Source organism: Anabrus simplex, chromosome 5, assembly GCF_040414725.1.
Source record: "Anabrus simplex isolate iqAnaSimp1 chromosome 5, ASM4041472v1, whole genome shotgun sequence".
Taxonomy (NCBI): Eukaryota; Metazoa; Arthropoda; class Insecta; order Orthoptera; family Tettigoniidae; genus Anabrus; species Anabrus simplex.
In genome coordinates this window covers 415,404,228-415,430,545 of record NC_090269.1, presented here as the reverse complement: position 1 = coordinate 415,430,545, position 26,318 = coordinate 415,404,228, and the positions used below count along the sequence as shown (strand labels likewise).

General features: G+C 41.0%; 1 protein-coding gene and 1 pseudogene across 1 annotated transcript in view; both read left to right on the top strand.

Moving 5' to 3' along the window:
* Positions 1 to 26,318, top strand: part of LOC136875025 (cell adhesion molecule 2) — a 215,496-nt gene that overhangs the window by 162,445 nt on the left and 26,733 nt on the right. Inside the window, exons 3-4 of the mRNA XM_067148745.2 lie at positions 3,132 to 3,267; positions 23,218 to 23,351. Coding sequence (XP_067004846.2) covers positions 3,132 to 3,267; positions 23,218 to 23,351 — 270 coding nt within the window. The remainder of the gene's footprint in view (positions 1 to 3,131; positions 3,268 to 23,217; positions 23,352 to 26,318) is intronic.
* Positions 14,323 to 14,440, top strand: LOC136875201 (5S ribosomal RNA; annotated as a pseudogene).

Genomic DNA, 26,318 nt, shown 5'->3' with positions numbered 1-26,318 from the left:
CTGGCACAAGTAAGTGGAAGCAATGCCAGGACACAGCTAAGGGCTCCTTGGTCGCCAATCCACGCTCCAAAGTTCAGAGCCCCTGGGTCCCCTTTTAGTCACCTTTTACGACAGTCAGGGGATACCGTGGGTGTTATTCTAGCGCCCCCACCCACAGGGGGAGTTCCTCCATTGGCACTGATATCTTGTTCAATACGTGATGGTATCGACGCTTATAAGGCGCGAACGGCGTCCTGGGGTAGACCCCTATAGCCATACATGCTGCACTCACCTGGTTCCACAGTTCATCTTTAGTGGTTGGCATTGGGTCACAGCGCTGCAAGCCGTCGTTTCACCATATCCGACAGATTTTCGATTGGCGATAAGTCTGGTGATTGGGCGGGCCAGGGCAACAGTCTGACATCCTGTGACAACAAGAAGGCACGTGTTCATGCAGCAACATGTGGTCGCACATTGTTCTGCTGAAATATGACGTCTGGGGTGTCGTACAGAAAGGGTAATGCTACGGGTCGCAGGATGTCATTCGCATAGGTCAAACTGGTCACAGCCTATGCCGCGTCAGTTCCCATTTCATGCCACGGCCGCACCCACCTTACCTTCTCCGAAAATCATACCACTGCACCAAATCTCCCTGGCCTGAGGGAAGGTGCCACCGTCTGAAAAGCCCACCGTACCCTGTGCGGGTATATAACAAAACTCTTAACCTACCTTCACATCCACAGTGACACTCAGGTTGACCACAAGGTTCATGTTATGAAAGAACAGAAAAGACGTAAAAGACAATGGATCTATGTCATTCCATAATAACACTAAATTAGGACTTTGAACAAAGAAGTGTCCGCCTCTGTGGTGTAGTGGTTAGAGTGATCAGCTGCCATCCCCGGAGATCCGGGTTCGATTCCCGGCTCTGCCACGAAATTCAAAAAGTGGTACGAGGGCTGGAACGGGGTCCACTCAGCCTCGTGAGGTGGCTTCGATTCCTACCTTTAACCATCCTGGAAGTGGTTCTCCCTGGTTTCCCGCGTCTCCTCCAGACAAATACTGGAATGGTATGTAAGTTAGGGCCACGGCCGCTTCCTTCCCTCTTCCTTGTCTATCCCTTCCAGTCTTCCCATCTCCCCGCAAGGTCCCTGTTAAACATAGCAGGTGAAGCTGCCTGGGCGATGTACTCGTCATCCCCCGACCCAGTGTCTGAAGCTCCAGGACACTGCCCTTGAGTCGGTAGAGGTGGAATCCCTCGCTCAGTCCGAGGTGAAAACCTACCCTGGAGGGTAAACATATAAAGAAGAAGAAGAACAAAGAAGTAAAATAATGTTACTTTCCGATCTGAGAATACAAAAAGTATAACCCGTATAAAGTATTCTCATGCTTTGGCACATTTCATAAATACTGACTTCTGGATACTTTTCAGTGTTCTAATTATAATAGTATCATTTTTTCCCTTTGATTTCTTTCTTTCTTTCTTTCTTTCTTTCTTAATCTGCTTACCCTCCTGGATTGGCTTTTCCCTCGGACTCAGCGAGGGATCCCGCCTCTACCGCCTCAAGGGCAGTGTCCTGGAGCGTGAGACATTAGGTCGGGGATAAAACTGGGGGGGGGGGATGACCAGTACCTCACCCAGGCGGTCTCAGCTGCTATGTTGAACATTGGCCTTTCGGGGGACTGGGATGATTGGAAGGGATAGACAAGGAAGATGGAAGGAAGCGGCCGTGGCCTGAAGTTAGGTACTATCCCGGCATTTATCTGGAGGAGAAGTGGGAAGCCACGGAAAACCACTCCCAGGATGGCTGAGATGGGAATAGAACCCACCCCTACTCAGTTGACCTCCCGAGACTGAGTGGACCCCGTTCCAGTCCTCGTACCACTTTTCAAATTTCGTGGCAGAGCCGTGAATCGAACCCGGGCCTCCAGGGGTGGTAGATATCACACTAACCACTACACCACAGAGACGGACTTCCTTGGATTTGATTTTCACATTTAAAAAAAATCTGAGTCGACAGAAGATCTCCAGAAATTGCTGGAGACATTTATAAAAGTAAACTCGTGTCCTCATCCTGAGGTGGTGCAGCTTTTTCTGCACGCATCCAACGGAGGTGAGCTGCATGTGCCATTTTAATGACATACCAGCCATCCTGCCATTCTTACATTTCTGACAGTACCGGGAATCGAACCCGGGCCTCCAAGGACGACAGCTAATAGCACTAACCGTTACGATACGGAGGCGGGTGGAGAAGTCGATGAATGGTATGGAGAGAATCCTGGGGAAGGAGTACAAGATGAAAATAAAGAATCCAAAACGAAAGTAATGGAGTGCAGTCGAACGAAGTCAGATGATACACGAAATATTAGATTAGGTAATGAAGTATTAGAGGAAGTAGATGAATATTATTACCTGGTTAGTGAAACAACTAACGATGGCAGAAATAAGGACATAAAATGCAGACTAGCTAAAGCAAGAAAATAATTTTGCTCACTTTGATCAGTGATATAGGAATCAGAAAGATGTTTCTGAAGACTTTCGTCTCGAGCGTGGCGTTGTATGGAAGTGAAACATGGACCATAATTACTTCGGAAAGAATGATAATTGAAGCACTTTAATGTGGTGTTACAGAAGACTCTTTAAGGTGAGATGGCTAGAACGAATCACAAATGAAGGGATACTGAATCGAATTGGTGAAAGAGGATCGATTTTGCTAAATTTGACGAGAAGAAGGAATAGAATGATAGGACACGCCTTATGAGACCAAGGACATGATCAGTTGTTTTTGAGGGAAGTATAGGTGGTACGAACGGTAGGGATAGACCAAGGTATGAATATGACAAGCAGTTTAGAGCAGATATAGGATGTAATATTTAGTTAGAAATGTAAAGGATAGAGCAGTGCAGGGTAGGGTGGCATGGATAACTACACCAAACCAGTCTATGAAATGATTTCTTAAACAACAAGAATAACAACAAATTCATTAAAATGTTTGTGTAATTTCCTTCTTAAAAAAATAAATTGTTTGTCACAGAGTGTCTTTTGTCAACTAGTAATTGTTTTTAAAGTAAGTTCTTTGTACGTTTCTTCTATAAGTATTCAGATGTAAAGAAGAAGGGAAGAGGAAGTTTACATCGTGTTTCTTTTCCAGATCTCACAGTCTGATTCCCATATAATCACACTTCTGGATGTACAGAAACAGCTCACTGGATTTTACAAGTGTGAGGTCTCAGCTGATGCTCCTCTGTTTCATACTGAGATTAAATCGTCCTACATGACAGTCGTCGGTGAGTATCTCTAGCTTTATTTAGTGGGTTGTCGGTTACATATAACTAAGTATTGGGTTGATGTTTTAATTCAATTTCGTGATATTTATTTATTTATTCATTCTGTCACCAATATGTGTTTGCGAAAGAACACAAAGTAGCTCACAAACCAAACCAAATCCCATTGCACTACATCCCTTGAAGGGGCTAGGCCTACCAAGCGACCACTGCTCAGCTCCAAGGCCTGCAGATTACGAGGTGTCGTGTGGTCAGCACGACAAGTCCTCTCGGCCGTTATTTTTGGCTTTCTAGATCGAAGCTGCTACCACACCGTCACATGGACCTCAATTATAATCACGTAGGCTGGGTGCACCTCGAACCAGCCCTGAGGTCCAGGTAAAATTCCATGACCTGGCCGGGAATCGAACCTGGGGGCTCCGGGTGAGAGGTAGGCACGCTACCCCTACACAACGGGGCCGGCACAAAGTAGCTCACAAGTTCTTCGAAAAAGGGTTTAATTGAACTGTTGGTTTCGTAAAATAAATATCGTGGAACTTAAGAATATAAAGATGACTCTTTAATGCTGCCGAGAGGAAATTAGATATTACGTTCTCTGTAAAAATGGTTGTCCGTCTCTGTGGTTAGTGTGATTAGCTTCCCGGCTCTGCCACGAAATTTGAAAAGTGGTACGAGGGCTGGAACGGGGTCAACTCAGCCTTGGGAGGTCAACTGAGTAGAGGGAGGTTCGATTCCCTTTTCAGCCATCCTAGAAGTGGTTTTTCGTAGTTTCCCACTTCTCCTCCGGGCAAATGCCGGAATGGTACCTAACGTAAGGCCACGGCCGCTTCCTTCCCTCTTCCTTGTCTATCCCTTCGAAAACTTCCCATCCACCCGAGGCTCCTGTTCAGCTTAGCAGGTGAGGCCGCCTGGGCGAGGTACTGGTCCTCCTCCCCTGGTATATCACCCGACCCAGAGTATGAAGTTCCAGCAAACTGCCCTTGAGGCGGTAGAGGTGGGATCCCTCACTGAGTTCGAGGAAAAACCGACCCTGGAGGGTAAACAGATGAAGAAGAAGCAGAAGAAGAAGATGTACAAATTGTTACGCATTACTGCCAACGAGAAATTATAATTGTGTCAAAATTTTTGTCTTTGATATTTCGATCCAGTCTATACGATTGCCACCATTCGACAACATTTCTACGGTGGTCCCACTAGCACCCACTGGTGTGTTCCTAACGCTGTAGGTTCTCTGGAAGTAGGGTATTTTTGGAACATGTATCCTGTTCATGTTTGTCTACGTCGTGTGACTGGGAGAGAATCTTCAAACCTTATCGTAGAGTCAATGATTTCTGCTTCTCTCCCCTTCTGCGGGTAGTAAGCCATTCTTAGACAACCCAACTTACCTTGTGAAAATCAATTGGAATTTAAAATGAATGCGTAAGGTGGCAACTCGCTGACACTAGTACACAGAAACTACAGGTCGTCGTATAAACTGATGTTCATGAGTAGGGGATATGGCCTGAAATTTAATATCAGAAAGACAAAAGTGATGATTGTCGTCAAACAGAAAGCCAACCGCTACAGTGTGAGAGAGATAGATAGTTTTGAAGAGTGTCTACTTGGGCTCCGCGATTTCTAATACAGGAAGGTGTTCCGATGAAATCAAGAGAAGAACATCCACGACCAAAGCAGCCAACACAAGGCTATATAAGATATGGAAGGGCTGTACATTTTATAAAGAACACAAAAACTGCAACTAGCTCACTCTCTCATTTTGCCCATTGACACCCATGCAACTGAGACCTGGACAATCAAACAGGTAGATAAAAGGAAAATGGACAGCTTCAAGATGTGGTTTTACTGACGTATTCTTCAAATTTCTTGGACTGAAGACCGAACTATGCTACCAGACTAGACTTTTCGAGTGGATCATCGCCACAAGAACAGGCATTGTGGAGAACCTTGTCGTGGAGGGACATCAGGATAAGGGCATCACGAACGCTGCCATTCCCTGCCGAGGATGGAGGATTGAGGAGAAAGATGGTAACGTATTTTATGTGCCCTTTTGTCCACACTGAAGGATATCTACCTTCCTTACCTATCTGCAAAAGTTCATGAGGTCTGTCTCTTGGGTCCTATCAGATTCTTCGTCACTTGCTGAGGTAAAGGTAGGGTTCAGTAATTCTAATCTATCTACTCAAATGAAAGGTATGTTTAAAAATATTCCTATTTATTCAAGTAATCTCTGAAGAGTTAATCATTTTATCATCGGTATGATTAGAATCCAATCGTGTCCACTGGATACCACAATCATTTGCGCAGAAGGTCAGAACACTCGTGTAAACCTTTGACATAACTGCCTGATGGGCATCCTTACTAGAAACCATTGTCTCAATCATTAATTAAAGAAAAGAAAGTCTGGTAATCCTTAGATTCGGCTTCCATGTGAGACTACATGTACCATCATAGTGATTCTTTATGGTCCAGTCCTCGTAACACGAACTCTGGACTCTGGGTATAATTAAGGCCGTCCAATCGGTGTGTGCCACACAGTGGTTATAGTCCATGGGCCCTTAATTGAATCGATGTGACCTGCGACTATGTCATGGACCGACATCTAAACTTCTAAGTTACTTTAAAGTCATTGTGGATGATGACCACAAGGAAAATGATTCTACGGTGACATATGGGCCTACTCTAAGTCACCGAGGTTGATGACCCCATGACCATCCAAGTTTCTAACTTGAAAGCTAAACACAATTAAGTTACATCGGTTGATGACCAAGGTTTCCACTTTAGTAACACCAGCACATTTACTGCTCAATCAATCGGAGTTAAATAATACAACAACAACAATGCTCACAATACCTTGTGGCAGTAAAATCCATTACCTTCGAATATGTCCCCTTAATCGTTACGTTAACATTTACATATTCCCCAGACAACAAACTAAGATTTCCAGAATGCTTCTCCGAGTTATTCGCTTGATTTAAAGTTATTTCAAAATACGTTTCCACTGAATTTAATCTTATAAATGAAGTTGTAGGGGATCCGCTGTCTGTAATTCCTTTTGTTTAGCCAAATTTTCAAATATCTATCCGTTTTAGGTCAACTCAATACCGAATAGGTGGTTTTTACATTTCGTGTCTCTTTGTTTGTTTGTCTGTTTGTCTGTTCCACCATCACGTCGAAACGGCTGGATAGATCTCAACCAAACTTCATATTTAGAGTATACTCATCCCGGGGAAGGTTTCGATATGCTTATCATTTTAAAATCTTTGAAAAGACGGGGGTTTTATAGGAAAACCACAACGGTTTTCCTCCATTTTCTCTTACACTATTGATTTTCTCTAAACTCTGTGGACCGTACATGAAAGGTCTCTTCATTATAAACAACTTTTGTTACGTTCATAATTTACCTTACTCTTCAAATGACAAAGAAATTTACTAATTTCTGCCGATACCATGCTCTGCATTGAGTGACCGACAGACCGACAACGAATATATGGGTTACCATGGCAACGTCTCTGACTGCTTGCCAGCAGGGAAGTGACGTATTGTCATTTTCCTCATCATTCCTTTAAATTCGTGGTTGTTCCTTGGGTAGAAAGCAAGAGAGTCGTCAATCGGCCATTCTGCGGGATATTGGCGAAATATCATTGGAGGTTAAAACCGTCCTCGAATAGCTTAAGTAATAATGATTCATCTTCTTATCTGTTTACCTAAAAATCCCTGCACCTAAATTTCTCTCCGATTACCGCTTTCTTATATCCATAACTCACACCGGCATAATTTATTGAGGAGCATTTGATTTTCCAATACATTCACTTGGTATTTATATATTTGTCGTCATCCGGATATCCTCAGTTATAATCAATTTTCTATTAATTTCAACTTACTAAACTGTATTATTTTCTTCCTTAATTATCACGTATGTATGCGAGTGCTAATCCCGAATGCTGGACACTCTTTTCTTTGAGGAAATATTCTAAGCTATGCAAATGTATAAATTTTGGCCCAGGAAAATTCCAAAATATGGATGCAATTTTAACGACGGTGCAGACCTTCGTTTCGGGGTAATTGGTGGCTAATAAGTAAGTCTTATCACAAGTCAGAAAGCAAATGGCGTTCATTTTGGAGAGATCTACAACTTTTGTCCTATGACTTTTCGTCGTATTTCTATCCCTAATACGTTAAATACAGCTGTATTTCTTGAATTCAACTTGATTTTGTACTTTTACACGTATATGTTATCATTTGGCACACTTATAGGAAAGGTAGAATCATGTCATTCGGTACGCACATTGGCATGTCCATTGGCCATGTTATAGCCAAATTTTATGATTCTAGCTGTCACATGAGTATCAAAAATATAAAGTAGTATGTGAAAACTGTACAAAATATCACCCCATTCAATGACTCTAACTCAATCTAACCCATAAATATAGAAGATACGAGTAGATGTCATAGGACCGACCATGTAGAGCACTGAAAGGGGCGTCTGATGGTGAAGTCCGTTTGTAGATACGTCTTACAGTTTCAAAGCAGTAACTATCGAAATAAAGGTCTGCACTTCTAGTGTGTGTCTGTACATAGACAATTTTGGCGAAATTTCCGTACAGTTATCCGTTTCAGGTGTAATAATGACCATCTGCATATATTCAGTTTTGGTGTCTGTCTGTTTGTTTGTTTGTTTGTCTGTTTGTCTATAACATGGAAACTACTGGATATATATCGACCAAACTTGATATTTAGAATCCACCTGTCCTTTGGTAGGTTCTAGGGCAAATATTGTTTCTAAATCCCTGAATTGACTGGGGGATAATACGAAACCGAAACTATGATTTTGCATTCCCACAAAATATACACAACCAAACTTAATGTAAATTTACCTGCCTTAATGGAAATTAATTTCTAAGCCTTTTTCCTCATGTGCATAATTTCAATACGAGGATTAATAAGGGATATATCATTAACGGACCGTTTTCCGGTACAAGTCCCACCGGACTTAACTCAAGAGCTGGTGCGTGTAAAGCGTATTTTTTACAACTTGAAAACTACTGAAGGTATTTGAGTCGAACTTTACATTAACATCCATCTGTCCAACGGTAGGTGTTAATCGTCAATAACATTTCATGTTCCCGGAATGGACTGGCGGTTTATAGGAAACCGAAATGGTGATTTTACTCTTACACAATATATACAGTACAAGTCCAACCTGACTGGAAATCGACCAAACGTGATGCAATTCCATCTCTAAAACTTTTTTCATGTGTATTTTTCGACAGGAGGATTAATTAGGGAGATATTATAAACTGTCCGTTTTTCAGGTTAAGTCCAGCGGATATAGCCCAAAAGGTGTTGTACGTGGAGCAGGTTCCTTATCTATCTATATAAATAAAATAGTAACGACTGTGTGCCTGCACATCGACTATCCTGGCGAAATTTTCGTACAGCTACACGTTTAAGGGATAATAATGTCCATCTGCATATTTTTTTGTTTAGTTTCTTGAAAGTCCTAATTTTTACACTCCTCACCGAAAACCCAGGTTGCGGCATAATTCGCCAGTCGAAGAAGGATATTGAAATTTGGCAAAATTATACGTTTTAGCCTGTAACGGACGGAAAACTACCAAGATCATTAAATTTTTCCCTTTTTATTCCGAAGAATATCGAAATATGGAGGTAATTTTAATGATGGTGCAGACCTTCGGGAACTATTATCACATAACGGATGGCACAATCCCCGTTCAATTTGGAGTGATCTACAACCTTGGTCTTACGACATTTTGTCGTATTTCTATACCTTTTAAGTTTGATTTTTCTCTATTTCTTGATGTTAAGTACATTTTGACTTTTCACATACATAATTCATACCTTCCATCACTTATAGGAAAGATAGAATCATCAAACTCTACACGAAAATTGGTTCACCCAGTAGCCATATATGAGCCAAATGCTATGTATGTAGCTGTCACTTAATTATCCGAAAAGCAATGCATTGTGAGATAATCTTACACAAATTTTACCCTATTCCACGTTTCTAACTCAATCTGACACATGAATAGATGAGATATCATAAGACCAGCAATTTAGGCCGCTAAATCCGGCGTCTTATGGTACAATCCTTTCTCGATATGATGTACCGTTTAGCAGCAGTTAATCTGTAAATGAAGGTCTGCAGTATTGTAAACAAGCACATACTTTCGTATGTCGAACTATACATATTCACTGATGTCGATTTTGTAGCGATCGAGAAAGGGTGTGTCTGCTATTGCAATCAGTACTCCCCACACCGACTTTGACTGGCAGTAGGAATGGGGTCCTTTTCCAATTCCTGTGTAACTAACATTAATAAGGCAGGCCTACCATTGTAATGAATAATTCACTTCTCGATTTGACTTGCAGAAGGCAAGGGAGCATGCAGTTTTGTTCAAAACTCCCCTTACCCGATTGTGTTTGGCTGTAGGCAAGCGTTCCCGCAGTTATAAACAGATGTACCCATCTAAAATGTGACTGGCATTAGGCATACTGGCCTGCTATTTTGATGGAAACTCACCAACTTGGTGTGACTGGCAGTAAGCTGGCTGGCAGTTGGAAAAGGGGGCCTGTCATTATAATGATAACTACACAACTCAATTTTGACTGGTTGTAGGGAAGTTTCCTGCCATTATAATAAAAACTCCTGAATTTGTAATATGTCTGGAAGTAGGAAAAGGGGGCTGCCATTGTAACGGAAACTCTCCAAATCGATTGTGACCGCGCAGTAGGCAATGGAACCTACAATTATAATGTAAACTTCCCAACTCGATTGTGAATGGCAATAGGCAAGTGAGCCTGTCATCTTCATCACAAATTCGTAACAAGCACTTTACATTGGAAACAACGTATGGGGATCTCTCATGCTGTTTCTCGGATAACGCTAAGAGACATGCTATTTTAAAACAATCTTATTTAATTCATGTACAGTATTTACTTCAATATTCGTATACAATGCAGAATACCGTAGCGAAGCACGGGTACATTTGCTAGTAATTAAATAAATTTAAATGATTTAATGAAATCTTAATGAACAACAAATTCTATCTCCGCGGACGAATGGTTGCTTTGACGTGTCCCTACACAAGTCTTGAGACGTAATTCATTTTTAATCATGTTGGATTGATATCGTCGGTAACTGGAAAAAATTTACATCACTTTTTTCCCGTATTTATCTTGTTTCGTGATATCACACTTATCCATTATTACTATTTGCATAACCCTGATAATTAAGTGCAAAACCATAAGTAACTCGCCGTACAAGGTACACCGATTACGATGTCATATCTTGTCGTAAAATTTCCGTGAAGGTTTGTGCGCCCCTCAAAAACAAAACAATCATCATTACCATCGCTCTATACTTTGGACAACCCAACTCCCAACTCCTATCAGCTGACGGCATCGAGACACGACTCTCGCCCTGCTTAATCTGAGACATCTGTTCGTCCTGCCTGACTGGCCCCTCAGAATGAAAACTTTAACTTTGCCGACTTAATTAAACAAATACGATATTTCTACCCAACAAACTCATTATACTCTAAGTTAGTGGTCTCAAATGTACATTACAATCTCAATTAAACAAATTTAGAGTATCTAAAACATACACGTTATTTTCGGATGAAAATTTCAACTAGATTTCTTATTGATACCCACTGCAAGGAAATGTGATCTCAATTCTAACACACTCAAATCCCGTTATCCGAGCTGCGAACTCCTATCAGCTGACGGCATCGAGACACGACTCTCGCCCTGCTTGATATGAGACATCTCTTCGTCCTGCCTGACTGGCCCCTCAGAATGAAAACTTTAACTTTGCCGACATAATTAAACAAATACGATATTTCTAACCAACAAAATGCACATAGATTATACTACAAAATGCCCTACACTAATTGTACACGTCTCAAATTAATACCGGCATGGATTCTCTAGTTCTACTTTCCATCCGAAACATTACACAAAATCTTCCTCGGGCTTATACATATCCCGGAACATGTATAGGCTTCCAATCACCTGATTCACAAATCCCATCTCAACTCATACGACAACTCTGAATTCTCGTCTAAACTCGACGGCTCTCACTGACAAAAAGACTGGAATAAAAATACTTAGAATCCATGACGCATAATACGTACAAATACATTAATAATGAACACTTCGCATAATGATCTCGTATTTTCCAAAACTGGATTTCACAAAATGACTGTCAAAATTCTACTATTTTTTTATTGTCAGTCAGACACAGTTTAAATGGACATAGAATAACGTTTCACGTCGTGACAAAATTCACCACTCTATATTCTCGACCAAACAGCGCGCTTCCACTCGATTGAAAATGGGTAACCATGGATTTCTTACATTATTTACGTCAAAATTCAAACAGAAAAATGTTACATCAGATAAAATTATCTCAATGAACATCACAAAAGTATAGGCAATAAATTCACGGAAATTGACGATCTACTCTGGACGTGATATCACTTCGAAGCCCTCATTAATAACTTTTACAAGTCACACGGCACTCACAATATTTTAAATTTATCCAAGCAGAAAATGAAACAAATGACCTTTCGTCATATTTTGACATTCGCGAAAAAACATAGGGTTGACCAACTGCGTCATAAAAACCCATTTCAAATGCACTTAAGTTTGACATCACAAAACAAGATATAGTAGGTGGTAAGATGGCAAGGCACCTAACTTAAATCGACGCCGGATTCCATCCTTCGGATCACCAGTGACCTTCCGTTGCTTTATCTAGCCATTTTACATTTCTGGCTGTACATCATAATATGTGTTTATTTTCCTGGAAATAAAACACATTAAAAAAAGGAATACCCTTCACACGTGTCTCCGTTGATCGCACTCGACTGATGGTAGTTACTGCCCGCACACGAATTACTTTTTACAACACAAAATATTTTACAGCTTTATACTTCTGCAATATCTTGACCTTTTTATAAGACTACCTTTGCTCAATCAAAATCTATTTTGATTCAAGACCCCAACCACATCGGCCAAAATCTGTTCGTCGGACTTAGTCTACTTTGTCGCTTGATTTACAGAACAGTCTAACTCTCTCGCGCAAGATTCAATAACACAAAGCAGGGGTTTCATCATGGCGTCCCTTCTATACTTATAGCCATTACCCCCTCTCTCCAGGCATTTTCCCTTTGCCGCCAAGAAAATTTGCGTAATCTTTCTGACTTAAATGAACCGTATTTAGAAGAGTTTTGAATGTAACCATGTATTTGTTAACTCACTAGCAGTAGTTATCCTGAACATTTAAAATTTATATTTATTAATTTAACTGGTTAAATGACCTCATTTGATAGGCACTACATTTCTGTCGATTTCGCGTGGGGACGCTATACACACGCGCTCTTCTGAAATAACCCACCAAAATGGCTTAGCAGTCTCAAACTTGCTTCTGTATCCTTCCACGTACGACACGTGCGGATGACTTCACGTATCCCAGAGCGTGGGACGGAAAGAAGCTACCCCCTTGCCACGTGTCACTCCCGTGATACCAAGAAATGTTCAGAAATGTAGTAACTTTTCATACTTAAAATTCTTAGGGCACAAAGGTCATGGGTTCATTATGAATAAATTTTACACGGAATAGACAGTAATAATTGCTATAGTAGATGATGAACCAAAATAAAAGGCTCATCTCACATGTTACCCTAATACCCCCCCAACCCTTACCAAACGTCGCAAAACAGAATACTTCAGTCATATCCGAGGAATTGGCAAATACAGCCTGATATATCTAATCGTAAAAGGCTCAGTTAAAAAACAAAATTGCACGGCGTGAAAGGTCTGGAATGTCCACGTGAGACCTAAGAGAAAGTGGTGCAGTTTAAGCTCCTGTTTGAGGACCGCAAGATCAGCGAGGGTGGCACCTGTGAACAGGTGTTTTTTCACCTACCAGAAGGGAATGAGCACTGCAACAGCCTCCAGAAGATTGAAATTCACCGTGTACCGGGTGAGTAGTGCTGTATGCGTGCGAGAGAAAGATCTTGAGGAAAGTCTTCGGCGCGGTTTACGATCAAGAAGAGTGGCAAATCAAGTCCAGCGAAGAAGTCTACGCGCTTTACGGTGACCTGGAGATTGTCGCAGAGGCCAAGAAGAGTTGACTGTGGTACCTCGGGTACATAATAAGGATGGACCAAGACCGAACAACAAAGAAGATCCTCAAACAACATTCTGGTCGGCCAACAAAGACAGAGGAGAACAGGGACAAGACGGCTGGACAACGCCTCGAGAGATCTGAGGGCGTTAGAGATGAGGTGCAGGAGAATGGGAGCTCTGGACCGGAAGGAAAGTGGGTGAGTGGTATTGGATAGGCCAGTGTCCTTCATTTCAGTTTTGGCCGGGACTCAATGCCGGATACCCTTCCTGACGTCACGTGACTTTGAGATGAAAATCTCCACCCAGGATCGACTGGGATTCGAGCCTTAGCCTTCTGCGTTGGTAGCCAGCAGCTAAGACACTGAGCTAATTACGCTCCTCGTATGAGACGACGTCCGCTTCTGTGATGTAGTGGTTAGTGTGATTAGCTGCCACCCCCGGAAGCCCGGGTTCGAATCCCGGCTCTGCCACTGGGTCCGTTCAGCCTCGGGAGGGTTCGATTCCCACCTCAGCCATCCTGGAAGTGGTTTTCCGTTGTTTCCCACTGCTCCTCCAGGAAAATGCTGGGATGGTACCTAAGTTAAGGCCACGGCCACTTCCTTCCCTCTCCTTTCCAATCTTCCCATCCCCCCGCAAGGCCCCTGTTCAGTATAGCAAGTGAGACTGCCTGGGCGAGATACTGGTCATTCTCCCCAGTTGTGTCTCCCGACCCAAGGTCTCACGCTCCAGGACACTGCCCTTGAGGCGGTAGAGGTGGGATCCCTCGCTGTGTCCGAGGGAAAATCCAACCCTGGAGGGTAAGCAGATTAAGAAGAAGTATGAGAAGACGAAACTAGAAGATAAATGAGGACGTCGGTGGAGAAAAATTATCCCAGAAGTGGAACCTCCGACAGAGGTTAGACATCGGACGGCCGTACCGTATTGAATACACCGGTTCTCGTCCGATCACCGCAGTTAAGGAAAATGGGGCATGGTGAGTACTTGGATGGGTGACCGCTAGGGAACACCACGTTCCGTTGACGAAATATTCATTAAGTTGTATGTGAGACTGTGTGTGGAACTTCTGGATTTAGAATATTAAACTAGTAGTATTTCTAGTCGTATTTTCATTTCATGGAATTGCTTTTTGTACTGTAGTCGTTGTAGTGGTGTTTTGGGGAAGTTAGGTTTTAACTTTGTTATCACTTGTAATGTTAAGCTAGTAGTAAGCTCAATCTATAGTATTGAAAGCCGTATATGTGTGTGGATTTGTATATGATGACGCTAGATTTAGAATTTTATAGCAGTACTTCTCGTAATACTTCCTTTTCATCGAAATGCTTGTAGGACATTTTTGTTGTAGTTTTGTTGTTGTTGTTGTTGGGTAATTATATATTAACTCTACGTTATTATCACACTACTATAAGTGACCACTGCCACCTTGATATTTCCCAGTTGAGATGTATTTCTTAATAATAATAAAAACAACTATACGGCAATTCTCACACGGGAAATAAAAGATAGGAAATTTAACTTGAGGATGGTCGCCAAACTGCTGTGGACACCAAATATAGAATAACCCATTACTTTACCTCATGCTTAGAGACTTTTCTTATACTGAAATGTATGCAGCGAATATAACCTGTACAGAGGGTTATTCCTATGTATGAACCACCTAAGAAGGCGTTCACCTTTCGAAAGAGTTTATAAAAGTATCTTCTCTCTCGCGAACCTCAGTAAAGTGTTATGTGCAGGCAGTAAAAGTCACGGCGCTCGTCTGCGGTATATAACGAACCGCGACTGGGCACAGCATCGTGTGATATCGTACTTCATCGCTCAATCATACTTACAAGGGACGGTTATCCGACACTGCCTCGTGGACCGTAAGTTTTCCTATCTCACAGCCTCATACATCTCTTGAAATCAGCTTTAATGGAAGAAACTTCAGACCTCTAACAGCTTCTTAGCCAGCCGACAGTGAGGATGAAATATTCCTTGACAGAAAAATAAGTCGGAGCTTACTAGAACGACGCTGAATGTAATTTTCTCTGGGGCTATTGCTCATCTACTTCAAGTAACATAATTCAATTTACTAACATCAGAATGACTCAAGATAAAAACTTCAAGCATATCTATGTATATACAATTAAAACTTCGTCTGTACACTTAAAGTGTTGCCCGAGGCCTGTTTTCTTTTCTCGGGATGGGTATGCAAAGGTGGGAAATTAATTGAGTTAAATTTGAATTCAATCTGATGGTGGTGATTACGTATTGTTTTAAGAGAAAGTACAACTGAGCAACAATCCTCTGTTAACACTAATGAAAAGGAAATGGACCGATACTTTAAAAATGAAGCTATCGGTCAAAGAAAGTGAAGGGCGTGAAAATAAAAGACCCCCTAGCCCAGCAAAGGTAATAACGTCGGGGTAGGTAAAGACAAGAGTTGACCTAGGGTAGTCGGATAGGACAGATGAAAGTGAGGAGCCTCGAAGATGTAAATAGAAGTAATGCCAGGCCCCAGTTCACGGCTCCGTTGTTGCTAAACAACGCTCCCGAGTTAAGAGGTCCTGGAGTCCCTTTTTGTTACTTCATACGACAGGTAGGGGATACCGCTGATGTTATTCAGACGCGCTCACCTACAAGGGAATTTTATCTTTCCGTCTGCTTGGTTCTTTGTTTGTTTGTGTGACTGTTTGTTTGTTTGTTTGTTTGTGAGGACAACACGGGAAAAAATCTTCATACAGCTTCTTGAAAATCGGTACTTAAGTTCAGGGATGTCCGGGAAGTACTCTGAGCTTTATATGTCCGATTAGTATATCGTGACGTAGAAATACTAAGGGGATCATAACAGGAAATGTGCAATTTATCCGTTAGTATGACTTGTAACGGGAAACTGTCCCTAATAAAAGTTTTGTCAAATATAATTTCCGGTCACTTAATAATAATAATAATAATAATAATAATAATAATAATAATAATAATAATAGTAATAATAATAATAATAATAATAATAATAATAATAATAATAATAATAATAGAAAATCCACGCCTGTTTCCAGTCATTCGACCGGGTCAGAAATGGGATGAATGAAGCCCCATCTAGCTGTGAGGATAGGAATTGTGCCGGCTGTCGAAACTTATCGCACTCCTCTGGGGATTAATGACTGACAGGTGGAATGAAATGATATTGGAGAGTGTTGCTGGAATGAAAGATGACAGGAAAAACCGGAGTACCCGGAGAAAATCCTGTCCTGCCTCTGATTTTTCCAGCACAAATCTCACATGGAGTAACCGTGATTTGAACCACGGAACCCAGCGGTGAGAGGCCGGCGCGCTGCCGCCTGAGCCACGGAGGCTCAATTATAATGATAATAATATAATAAAAATCTTCCGGGCAATTATGCCATGGTCCATTCCACTCATTCCTTCCAAGCGTTTCGACTACCGCTGTGGTAGTCATCTTCTGTGGTGTCGTCGAGGTACTCTCTTCCTGTATCCCGCAGTCGCCAGCGGGATCAGTCGCCAGCGTGACACAGGGGAGAGTTTTGTTTTTCTTTCCTTACGCCGCCACTAGGATCTCTGATATCATACGTTATCTAAATGGCGACTTAAATTTTAACGAACTCAACAAGCAAGCAAACACAGTTTTTACTCTTATACGGGTTTCCAGTGAAATGTTAATAATGTCAATTGAACGAACTTCACTTGTTACTAGGTAATGTAACTGAACTGTACCTCAGTAATGTCACGTTCCACTTGAAAAATAAAACTCTCACAACACTATATACAAACACGTCCTTTCACCTGGATTACAAAAAATTAATAATAATAATAATAATAATAATAATAATAATAATAATAATAATAATAATAATAATAATAATAATAATAATCATAATCATAATATAATAATAATAATAATAATAATAATAATAATAATAATAATAATAATAATAATAATAATAATAATAATAATAATAATAATAATAATAATAATAATAGATATATTCGTGACTAACGCATTTTCCACAAATTTCTAAATGTCTCTGGAAATACTTGTTCCTTCTAAAACCGGCACCTGATAACAGTTATAGAAACTGTATTTTCCGGTCACTTATGACTGGCACACCTTTACCGCATACGCCACGAAATAAAGTAAAAACGCCGGTTGACCGAACTCGGATTAACCAAAACCCGGGTTATACGAAATGCCTCCGAAATACTTTTTCTTTTAAAGCAACACAGAAACTGTAGTGCCTGCCTCTGCGATGTAGTGGTTAGTGTGATTAGCTGCCACACCGAGAGGACTGGGTTCGATTCCCGGTACTGCAATGAAATTTTCCAAGTGGTAAGAGGATTTCAATGGGGTTCACTCAACCTCTGGAGGTCAACTAAGTAGTGCTGGTTCGATTCCCGACTCAGCCATCCTCGAAGTGGATTTCCGTGATTTCCCCACTTCTTTTCTAGACAAATGCCGGGATGGTACCTAACTTAAGGCCACGGCCGCTTCCTGCCTTCTTCCTTGCCTATCCCTTCCAATCTTCCCATACTCCCCTCCAACAAGGCCACAGTTCAGCACAGGTAGCTGAGGCCGTCTAGGCGAGGTACTGGTCCTCCTCCCCAAGTTGTATCCGCCGGCCAAATGTCTCACGCTCCAGGATACTGCTCTTGAGGCGGTAGAGGTGGTATCCCTCGTAAAAACAGACAACGAAGATTGTAACTGTTAGGTTCGTCAATGTGTCGATACTAATTTTGAGTAATAAATTTTAAATTGTCTGATAAAGAAGACCTATGGTAACAGATATAGATATCCGAAAAACGAACAACTTCATTAAAATAGAATGAGTTTCATCGTTCTTGAAACATCATCAGCAGATTTTATCAAATCACATTAAAAATTATTTAGAAAAATTTAAACATTTACATTCTATTTAAACACATAAGCACTTCAAAATCTGGAACGTGTTTTAATGAGGTCATTTTTCTCTCCAAGCATATGTATGAATGGAGAGAAAAGAGGACTTCATAAAGGAGGGTTCCAGATATGAAGTTGCTTTAAATATTTAAAAAGGAATAAAAGTAACATATACATTACTAAATAGTTTCGAGTGTTATTCGATGGAATCTGATGATGTTCTTTCAAGAACGAAACATGACATTCTACAGTAATTAAATTTTTCAAGTACAGGGTGTCCCGGAATTTCGATAACATTTGACGACGCAGTACTTTGCGGGCCTTTGGAGGGGAGATGCAATAATTGACACTTATGATTGGCATGATATGGGGTTTTATTGACACCAACATCGAGTAAAAAAAGTGCTTCACTAACAAAGCCTTTTCTGGTAATGTCAGCATGCCGCGAATGCAGGCGCATCCTACGCCCTCTCTTACGACAGCTTCTTTTACACCATACACGGGGCTCATGCGGCATCACTGGCGCGTTTCTGTCCAGCGCCGTCTGTTGGCCTGTTTGTGTACTCGTTGTTGGAGTCAATAAAACCCCATGTCATATCAAGCATGTGTGGCCATTTGTACATTACCTGTTGCTGACCAGCGCCATCTGTTGGCCGTGGACTTTATTTTGATGTCAATAAAATCCCATGCCATGCCAATCATGTGTGTCAATTATTACCTCTCGCCCCAAATATTCCGTGATGTATTGCCTCGTCAAATATTAACGGACATTCTGGTTACCACATGTTTTATTTCTCGGGTAGTTTATACATTTATTACTCAAAATTTGTTTCGGAGGTCAGAGAAACTTAACATTTATAAATTGTTTGAGTCGAAACTGAAAAGGAATGGCATTAAGAAAAAAAAAGAAGACTGCAAAAGTACATTTTACTTCATACCCGAATCCTAGAAAAACCTGGACAAGTGTTGGAAACTCATTTATATATTATACACTTAATTGTAGGAATAGTGTTAAATTATTTCATCTCGGGCGTTCGACAGCTGAACGGTGTAGTGACAGCCTTTTTACGAAAATGACTATAGTTTGGATCCCGGCCAGTGTCTAAAGTTTTTTATGCTTTGAAATACCATACCAACGTGATTAATATTTCTCGTTAAGCTACACATCCCGTGACTGTCAACATGATATCAACTATCATACACAACTACGCCCGACCGGGCGAGTTGGCCGTGCGGTTAAGGGCGCGCAGCTATGAGCTTTCATCCGGGAGATAGTGGGTTAGAATCTCACTGTCGGCAGCCCCAAAGATGGTTTACCATTTTCAAACCAGGCAAATGTTGGAGCTGTACCTTAATTAAGGCCACGGCCGCTTCCTTCCCAGTCCAAGGCCTTCCCTATCCCATCGTCGCCATAAGACCTATCAGTGTCGGTGCGACGTAAAACATCTTGAAAAAATCTACTCCCGTGCTTGCTCACATTTGACGTAGAATATGTCTGTCGCTTCGTTTCAACACTGGGTCCCTCGGTGAAAGTCGGTATGTCCCAGGAAACATAATAAAATATTTCCTTCAGTAATTTGAAAAATATAAAAGTTATCAAAAATAAAACTCACCTGAAGAGACGAACGTATTAAGAGTCCAACCAAATAGCTTTTTAGGTCAGATGATGTACTTGGAAGCAACGGTTGCATCAACCATTTTGCAGTAAAACCGGAACTGAAATGTGCTGTAAAATTAGTATAATTCGTGACCGTACCTACGGAGAGATGTTACTCGTTTTGCCTGTAACGATATCTGCGAGACTACTTGATTAGTTATGTGAAAAAATGTAAATTTTGGAAAATTTCCTGAAATGTCTCAGAATATTAATTTAATTCTGATGTGAGCTGATTTTTGATGATTTTCAAGTCAGAACTATCAAATCCAACATGTTTCAATTGAAGCATAAGTATAATATGTTGTTACTAATAAATCACTACCTTTCTTCTTATCTACCTTAATCTAGGATGATCCAAACGCCACACACACATACACACGCGCAATTCTACTTGACAATGAATGGCAACATTTCACTGATCAGTGGCTATTTAAAAGAGTCTCCGGTCCCGACATCGGGTCGTCAGTTGGCAGTCTTCACGAGGAACGGCGGATCCTTACGTATTCATGACTCACAGCATTCACATTTCACTTGGTTTCACATGCACTACAGTCACTTAAAACAGCAGCTCCATGCAAACAGACTCGAACACACGAATGTCGGCTATCACAACGCACGAAGACTGTACATCTGCTCGACTCCTCACAAGGCCAACGACTCGCACAGTTAACTCATTTGACCGCTCCACACAATGAACTACTTACATCGACAAGACAATAACTACTAAAATCTCCAACATTGAACAATGACAACAACACTCCTATTTTTCGCGGCGACCCTGTTTTTATATACCTACAGTAATTATGAAGTTTCAGTGTCTTAGGGGCGCGATCATAACATAAATGTTCTGGTTTCGCCATAAAGAAGATTCTCGGAGACACCAGACGAAAATCACACTGAAGGCAGAGGCCGATACATGCCCTCAGGCTACCCGGGATCTATATCCAGCCTGACTCGCTAGCTCATCCCTTCTAGGCGTGGGTGCTGACAATCGCATAGACACGTAACAATATTTAACGCAGCCAAAACTCTTTTCCATAATCACTGAAGTAATCAACGATATTCTTGGTCATTTCATTCTTGACATACGTACGTCTTACGGCTGGGGGTCTTCCGAAAATTTGCGTTGTGAAATTACTTTCGCAAAATGCGTGGCGGAAGTGTAATCGTAGAACCTTGCAGGCTGTGATGTAAGGTATGGATGTACGGCTAGACAACGTATGTAATGAATGGATGGACGTCCAGATAATGTTACCTATCAACCGTACAGGCAATGATGTAAGGTATGAATGCACGGCTAGACAACTTTACCTAGCAACCGTGCAGACCTGGATGTAAGTTATGGATGGACGGTCAGATAATATTATCTAGCAACCATGCAGGCTGTAATGTAAGGTATGGATGGATGGTCAAAGAATATCCTCTAGCAACCATGCACGCTGTGATGTAAGGTATGGATGTTCGGGTAGAAAATGTTACCTAGCAACCGTGTAGCTTTTGATGTAAGGTATGGTGGGATGTCCAGATAATGTTACCTAGCAACCGTGCAGGCTGTGATGTAAGGTATGGATGGTTGGTCAGGCAGTGTTACCTAGCACACATGCAGTCTATGATGTAAGGTATGGATGGATGGCCAGACAATGTTACCTAGCAAACATCCAGGCTGTGATGTAAGGTATGGATGGTGGTGAGGGTTGGTGGTGGTGGTGATTCTTGTGTTAAGAGGAAAGTGTGGATAGGTGGTCAGACAGGTCAGACAATGTTACCTCGCAACCGTGTATTTTTTGCTAGTGGTTTTATGTCGCACCGACGCAGATAGCTTTTATGGCGACTATGGAATAGGAAATGCTTAGGAGTTGGAAGAAAGCGGCCGTGGCCTTAATTAAGGTACAGTCACAGCATTTGCCTGGTGTTAAAATGGGTAACCACGGAAAACCATCTTCATTGCTGCCGACAGTGGGATTTGAACCCACTATCTTCCGGATGCAAGCTCACAGCCACGCGCCTCTAAACGCACGGCCATTCCGCCCGGTAGCAACCGTGCAGGCAGTGATGTAGGTATGGATGGATGGCCAGACAATGTTGCCTAGCAACCGTGCAGGCAGTGATGCAGGTATGGATGGATGGCCAGAGAATGTTACCTAGCAACCGTGCAGGCAGTGATGTAGGTATGGATGGAAGGCCGGACAATGTCACTTACTATGAGTGATGTAAGGTATGGATGGATGGCCGGACAATGTTACCTGGCAACCGTGCAGGCAGTGATGCAGGTATGGATGGATGGCCAGAGAATGTTACCTACCAACCGTGCAGGCAGTGATGTAGGAATGGATGGAAGGCCGGACAATGTTACTTACCAACCGTGCAGGCAGTGATGTAAGGTATGGATGGATGGCCGGACAATGGTACCTAGCAATCGTGCAGGCAGTGATGTAGGTATGGATGGAAGGCTGGACAATGTTACCTAGCAATCGTGCAGGCAGTGATGTAGGTATGGATGGAAGGCTAGACAATGTTACCTAGCAAGCGTTCAGGCTATTTTTTATCGCCGGCGCTCACTGACTTAAGCAGCTTTTGGCCATGACGTAGAGACATATTTATGATAATTTGTTTTTCACACAGGGAAATTTGCTTTCTATTTTAAACTGAAACTTTGATGGAGACAAGGGCATCTCCAGCACCAAGAAAGTTTCTAATCCGACATATAGTTTGGCTGTTGATTTCCCGTATTTTTTGTGTAAAATCGCTCTTTGAGCGTGTGACGCGTTAATTATCTGCTTGTAATTACTACATAGTTTAGAATTCATTTCGAAAGGAGACCCCTGAAGTTGATTTCTTCCAGTCTGTATGGATGTTGCTGAATTTCCAGAGGTGCTCGAAAGGCTTCGAAAGAAAAGTCTTTGTTATTAATTACAATTTAAGTGGGTCCTATGTATATGATATTTGTTAAATGTTTACAGGTAACTCCTTTACACTTCAATATTCTGCTTGTTATTATTTTTCAGAATTTTAATGAATGAACACTAAATGGGTAAATTGTGGCTGTACTCTAACTTATATCTACCAAGTGATAATAATTTAAATTACTAGTGAAATTAGTAGTTAACCTAACGATGGCTGAATTGACATGTTGAAAGCCGTATTGCATACGATATTATGGGGACTGCTTCCATTTGCATCTCAGATTTGATAGTTTGTCAGATTTTTGAATGAGTTAGTTAAATGTTGATACGTTCGGTTGTTTCAGATATGCCGGCCGAGAAACCAAAACTCTCAATAGAGAAACGCCGATATGCCGCAGGAGAGCGAATACGAGCTAACTGCACTTCTTCTGCCTCATATCCTGCCGCAAACATTACTTGGTACATCAATGGGCATCCAGTAAGTATTATGACTTACTTTTGTATAGCCTTTAACCTTGGACATGCGGCCTGTGTCACTTCGGCAGGGATAAAAGTCCCTAGTCTTTTGCTTCCCTTATTTTCACAGGGTTCAGGCCACCTCACACACAGAAAGCTAAGCTAAGCTACGATAAACTGAACAGTCCCAAGCTCAGTTTTACAGATCGCTAAGGAGGCGATTCTCATATATGTAGCTGGCTTGGCGCATGCGCAAATCACTTTTTTGCCCAGCATCTAGTACGCGTGTGGCTTTTGTGAATGACCACAATACAGTAGCTGTTATATTGCTTAATGCCTCTGTGTTTGTTGATTGTCGTGCAGACTAATCGAAAGGAAGAAAAATACGGATTGAATAGATACAAAAATATACTTGTCTGTCAGATTATTAAAGATAACCATGAAAGACATATGTTGACAAGAAATGAATGACACTTTGGAAATTGATTGTATGTTTTCATTTATTACATTTACATAGATTTTTACCGTACTTTCTATCATTTGGGTACTTCATTAACAGCCTGTTAATAAATCGTAACAAAATTCAGACTATAATAATTGGTACCAGATGAAACCTTAACTTGTTAAGTAGTACACATGCACCCCCAATTAGTTTAAATAATACTTTAATGCCCTATTGTACGTCGGTAAGAAACTTAGATGTTATAATCACTAAGACGCTAAATTGTACTAAATAAGTGACAAATACATGCCGTAATATTCATAAATCCTTTTTTCTTTTCAAACGCTTCTCTACTATATACCCAAAATACCTTAAAATACAACGGGTAAAATCGCAAAACCTACCTTACCTGTTCTAGACTACTGCGACATTGTTTTTACATGCATATCTCCAAACGCTAGGAAGATGCTCAAATGGCGTTTAAGCACCTCTATTTGATTTATATTTAAGCTACGATATGATTCTCACATTTTACCTTATTATGGGGAGTTGTCATGGCTTCGTGTTCATGAGCGTCGAAGTCTCCCCATGTTGACCCTTCTGCATGGAGTTCTAAACTCAGGTGTACCGGATTATCTCTCATCAAACTTTAATTACCTCTCCTCCTGTCATAACCACCATTAACGATGTGACTCCTCTTTAACAATATCTCTCAGTCACTCCAGGTATTACAAGCGGTCCTTTGTAGTCACTGCCGCTAGGCTGTGGAATACCCTCCCAGAATGCATTAGGGATTTGCGTTCTCATAGAAACTTTAAGATGGTTTACCGAAATCACTTGCTGAATACTTCTACCTGAATAATTGTACAATGAGTGAAGTGTGAATGAGCATATTTACATAAAATAGAAATGTATTTGCTAGTTATAGTTTTTTACTGTTTCCTTTTGGTATTATTACTATTCTTAGTTTTATGATTATTATCATGTTCATTTATATTGTCATGTACATTCTATAATTATTTCTATTATTTCTATCTTCCTAATTGCGATTAGTACTATATTATTTACAAAACACATTTTTGGATTAAAAAATGTATTTCTGTTAATTATTGTAAATGTTGTGGTTAAGTGTAGGAGAGGGTCTTGCGCCCTAACTTCGCCACGAATAAAGACGAATTACTTACTTACTTACTTACTTACTTACTTCATATTCAGTTTTGCTTAATATGAAACTGGAAGTTCATGAAACTGTTGATGATTTAGACGGAAATAATGATAATTCATTATAATTCCCACGCAATGCTTGATGGAATTGACCACGACTTATTCTCTTTCCAATTTTACGTATACAGAATCCTGTCTTCTCTCTGTTCCTTTCTCTTTCTTCCCCTTCCATGACAGCGGCCAATAAAATGCCTTCTTTTAAATTAATCCGCCTTCTTCAAACGGCTGCATATCGTAGCTTATATTAGCTCTCTGTGTGTGGTGATCTTTATACTTGTGGTACCTTCCTGGCTTAGTCAGGTCTATCACTTCCTGAAGATTCTTTCATAATTCGAAATCCTACCACTTAAAGGATAAGGAGTAATGTTACCTTCTCATCGAAAGAAAGACAACTCCAGGATGACCAATAAGAAAAGAATGTCATGTGGGCAATGGATGGAACAAATAAAAACGAATTTCAAAGTCATCCTTGTTCGAACTCATTATGTTCACTGATTCGGGGCCGGTAGCCTAGATATGAGACTCCTCTAAACAACGAGAATGTCACTGGTTCTGAGCTAAAGTGTCATACTGAAGGTATTAACACAGGAATGAGACTATTGTCTAGTCTTGTTGCTCCATTAATTGGGCAGTTCTTGTGAATATTTCATTGTACATTTGAAGGAAGGGAGTTAATGATAAATACAAATGTTATTGGCTTTACGTTCCACTAACGACTCTTTTCGGTTTTCGGAGACGCCGAGTTGCTGGAAGTTTGAGCCGCAGGAGTTCTTGAACGTACCATTAACTCCACTGAAACGAGATTGACGTATTTGAGCACCTTCAAATACCACAGGACTGAGTCAGGATACAACCTTCCAAGTTGCGGTGTGAAGGCCAGTGTCTCAACTCTCAGAGCCACTCAGTTCGCAAGGAAATATCATTATTAACTTCACTTGTGTTGGTAATTAATATACAGGCGTGTAATCATGTTCCCAGAGTATGGAATTCTTGGGAGAAACATTGGAAATAATTCCTTTATTGAGCTAGGAAGTGTCTGTGACGTTTGGGACATGTAGTTATCAGTTTGCATTCGAGAAATAGTGGGTTCGAACACCATTGAAGGTGGTTTCCCGTGGTTCCCCATTTTAAAACTTGTACCTTAAATGAGGCCTCGTTTGCTTCCTTCCCACTTCTTGCCCTTTCCTATCCCATCGTCACCATAAGACCAACTGTGTCGGTGCGACGTAATTCAGATAGTAAAGAAATCAAATTGTTCCTTTATTAAAATGCAGTGTCCTAACAGAAATACCACAATTCTCAATAACACGAAAAATCTCTTCA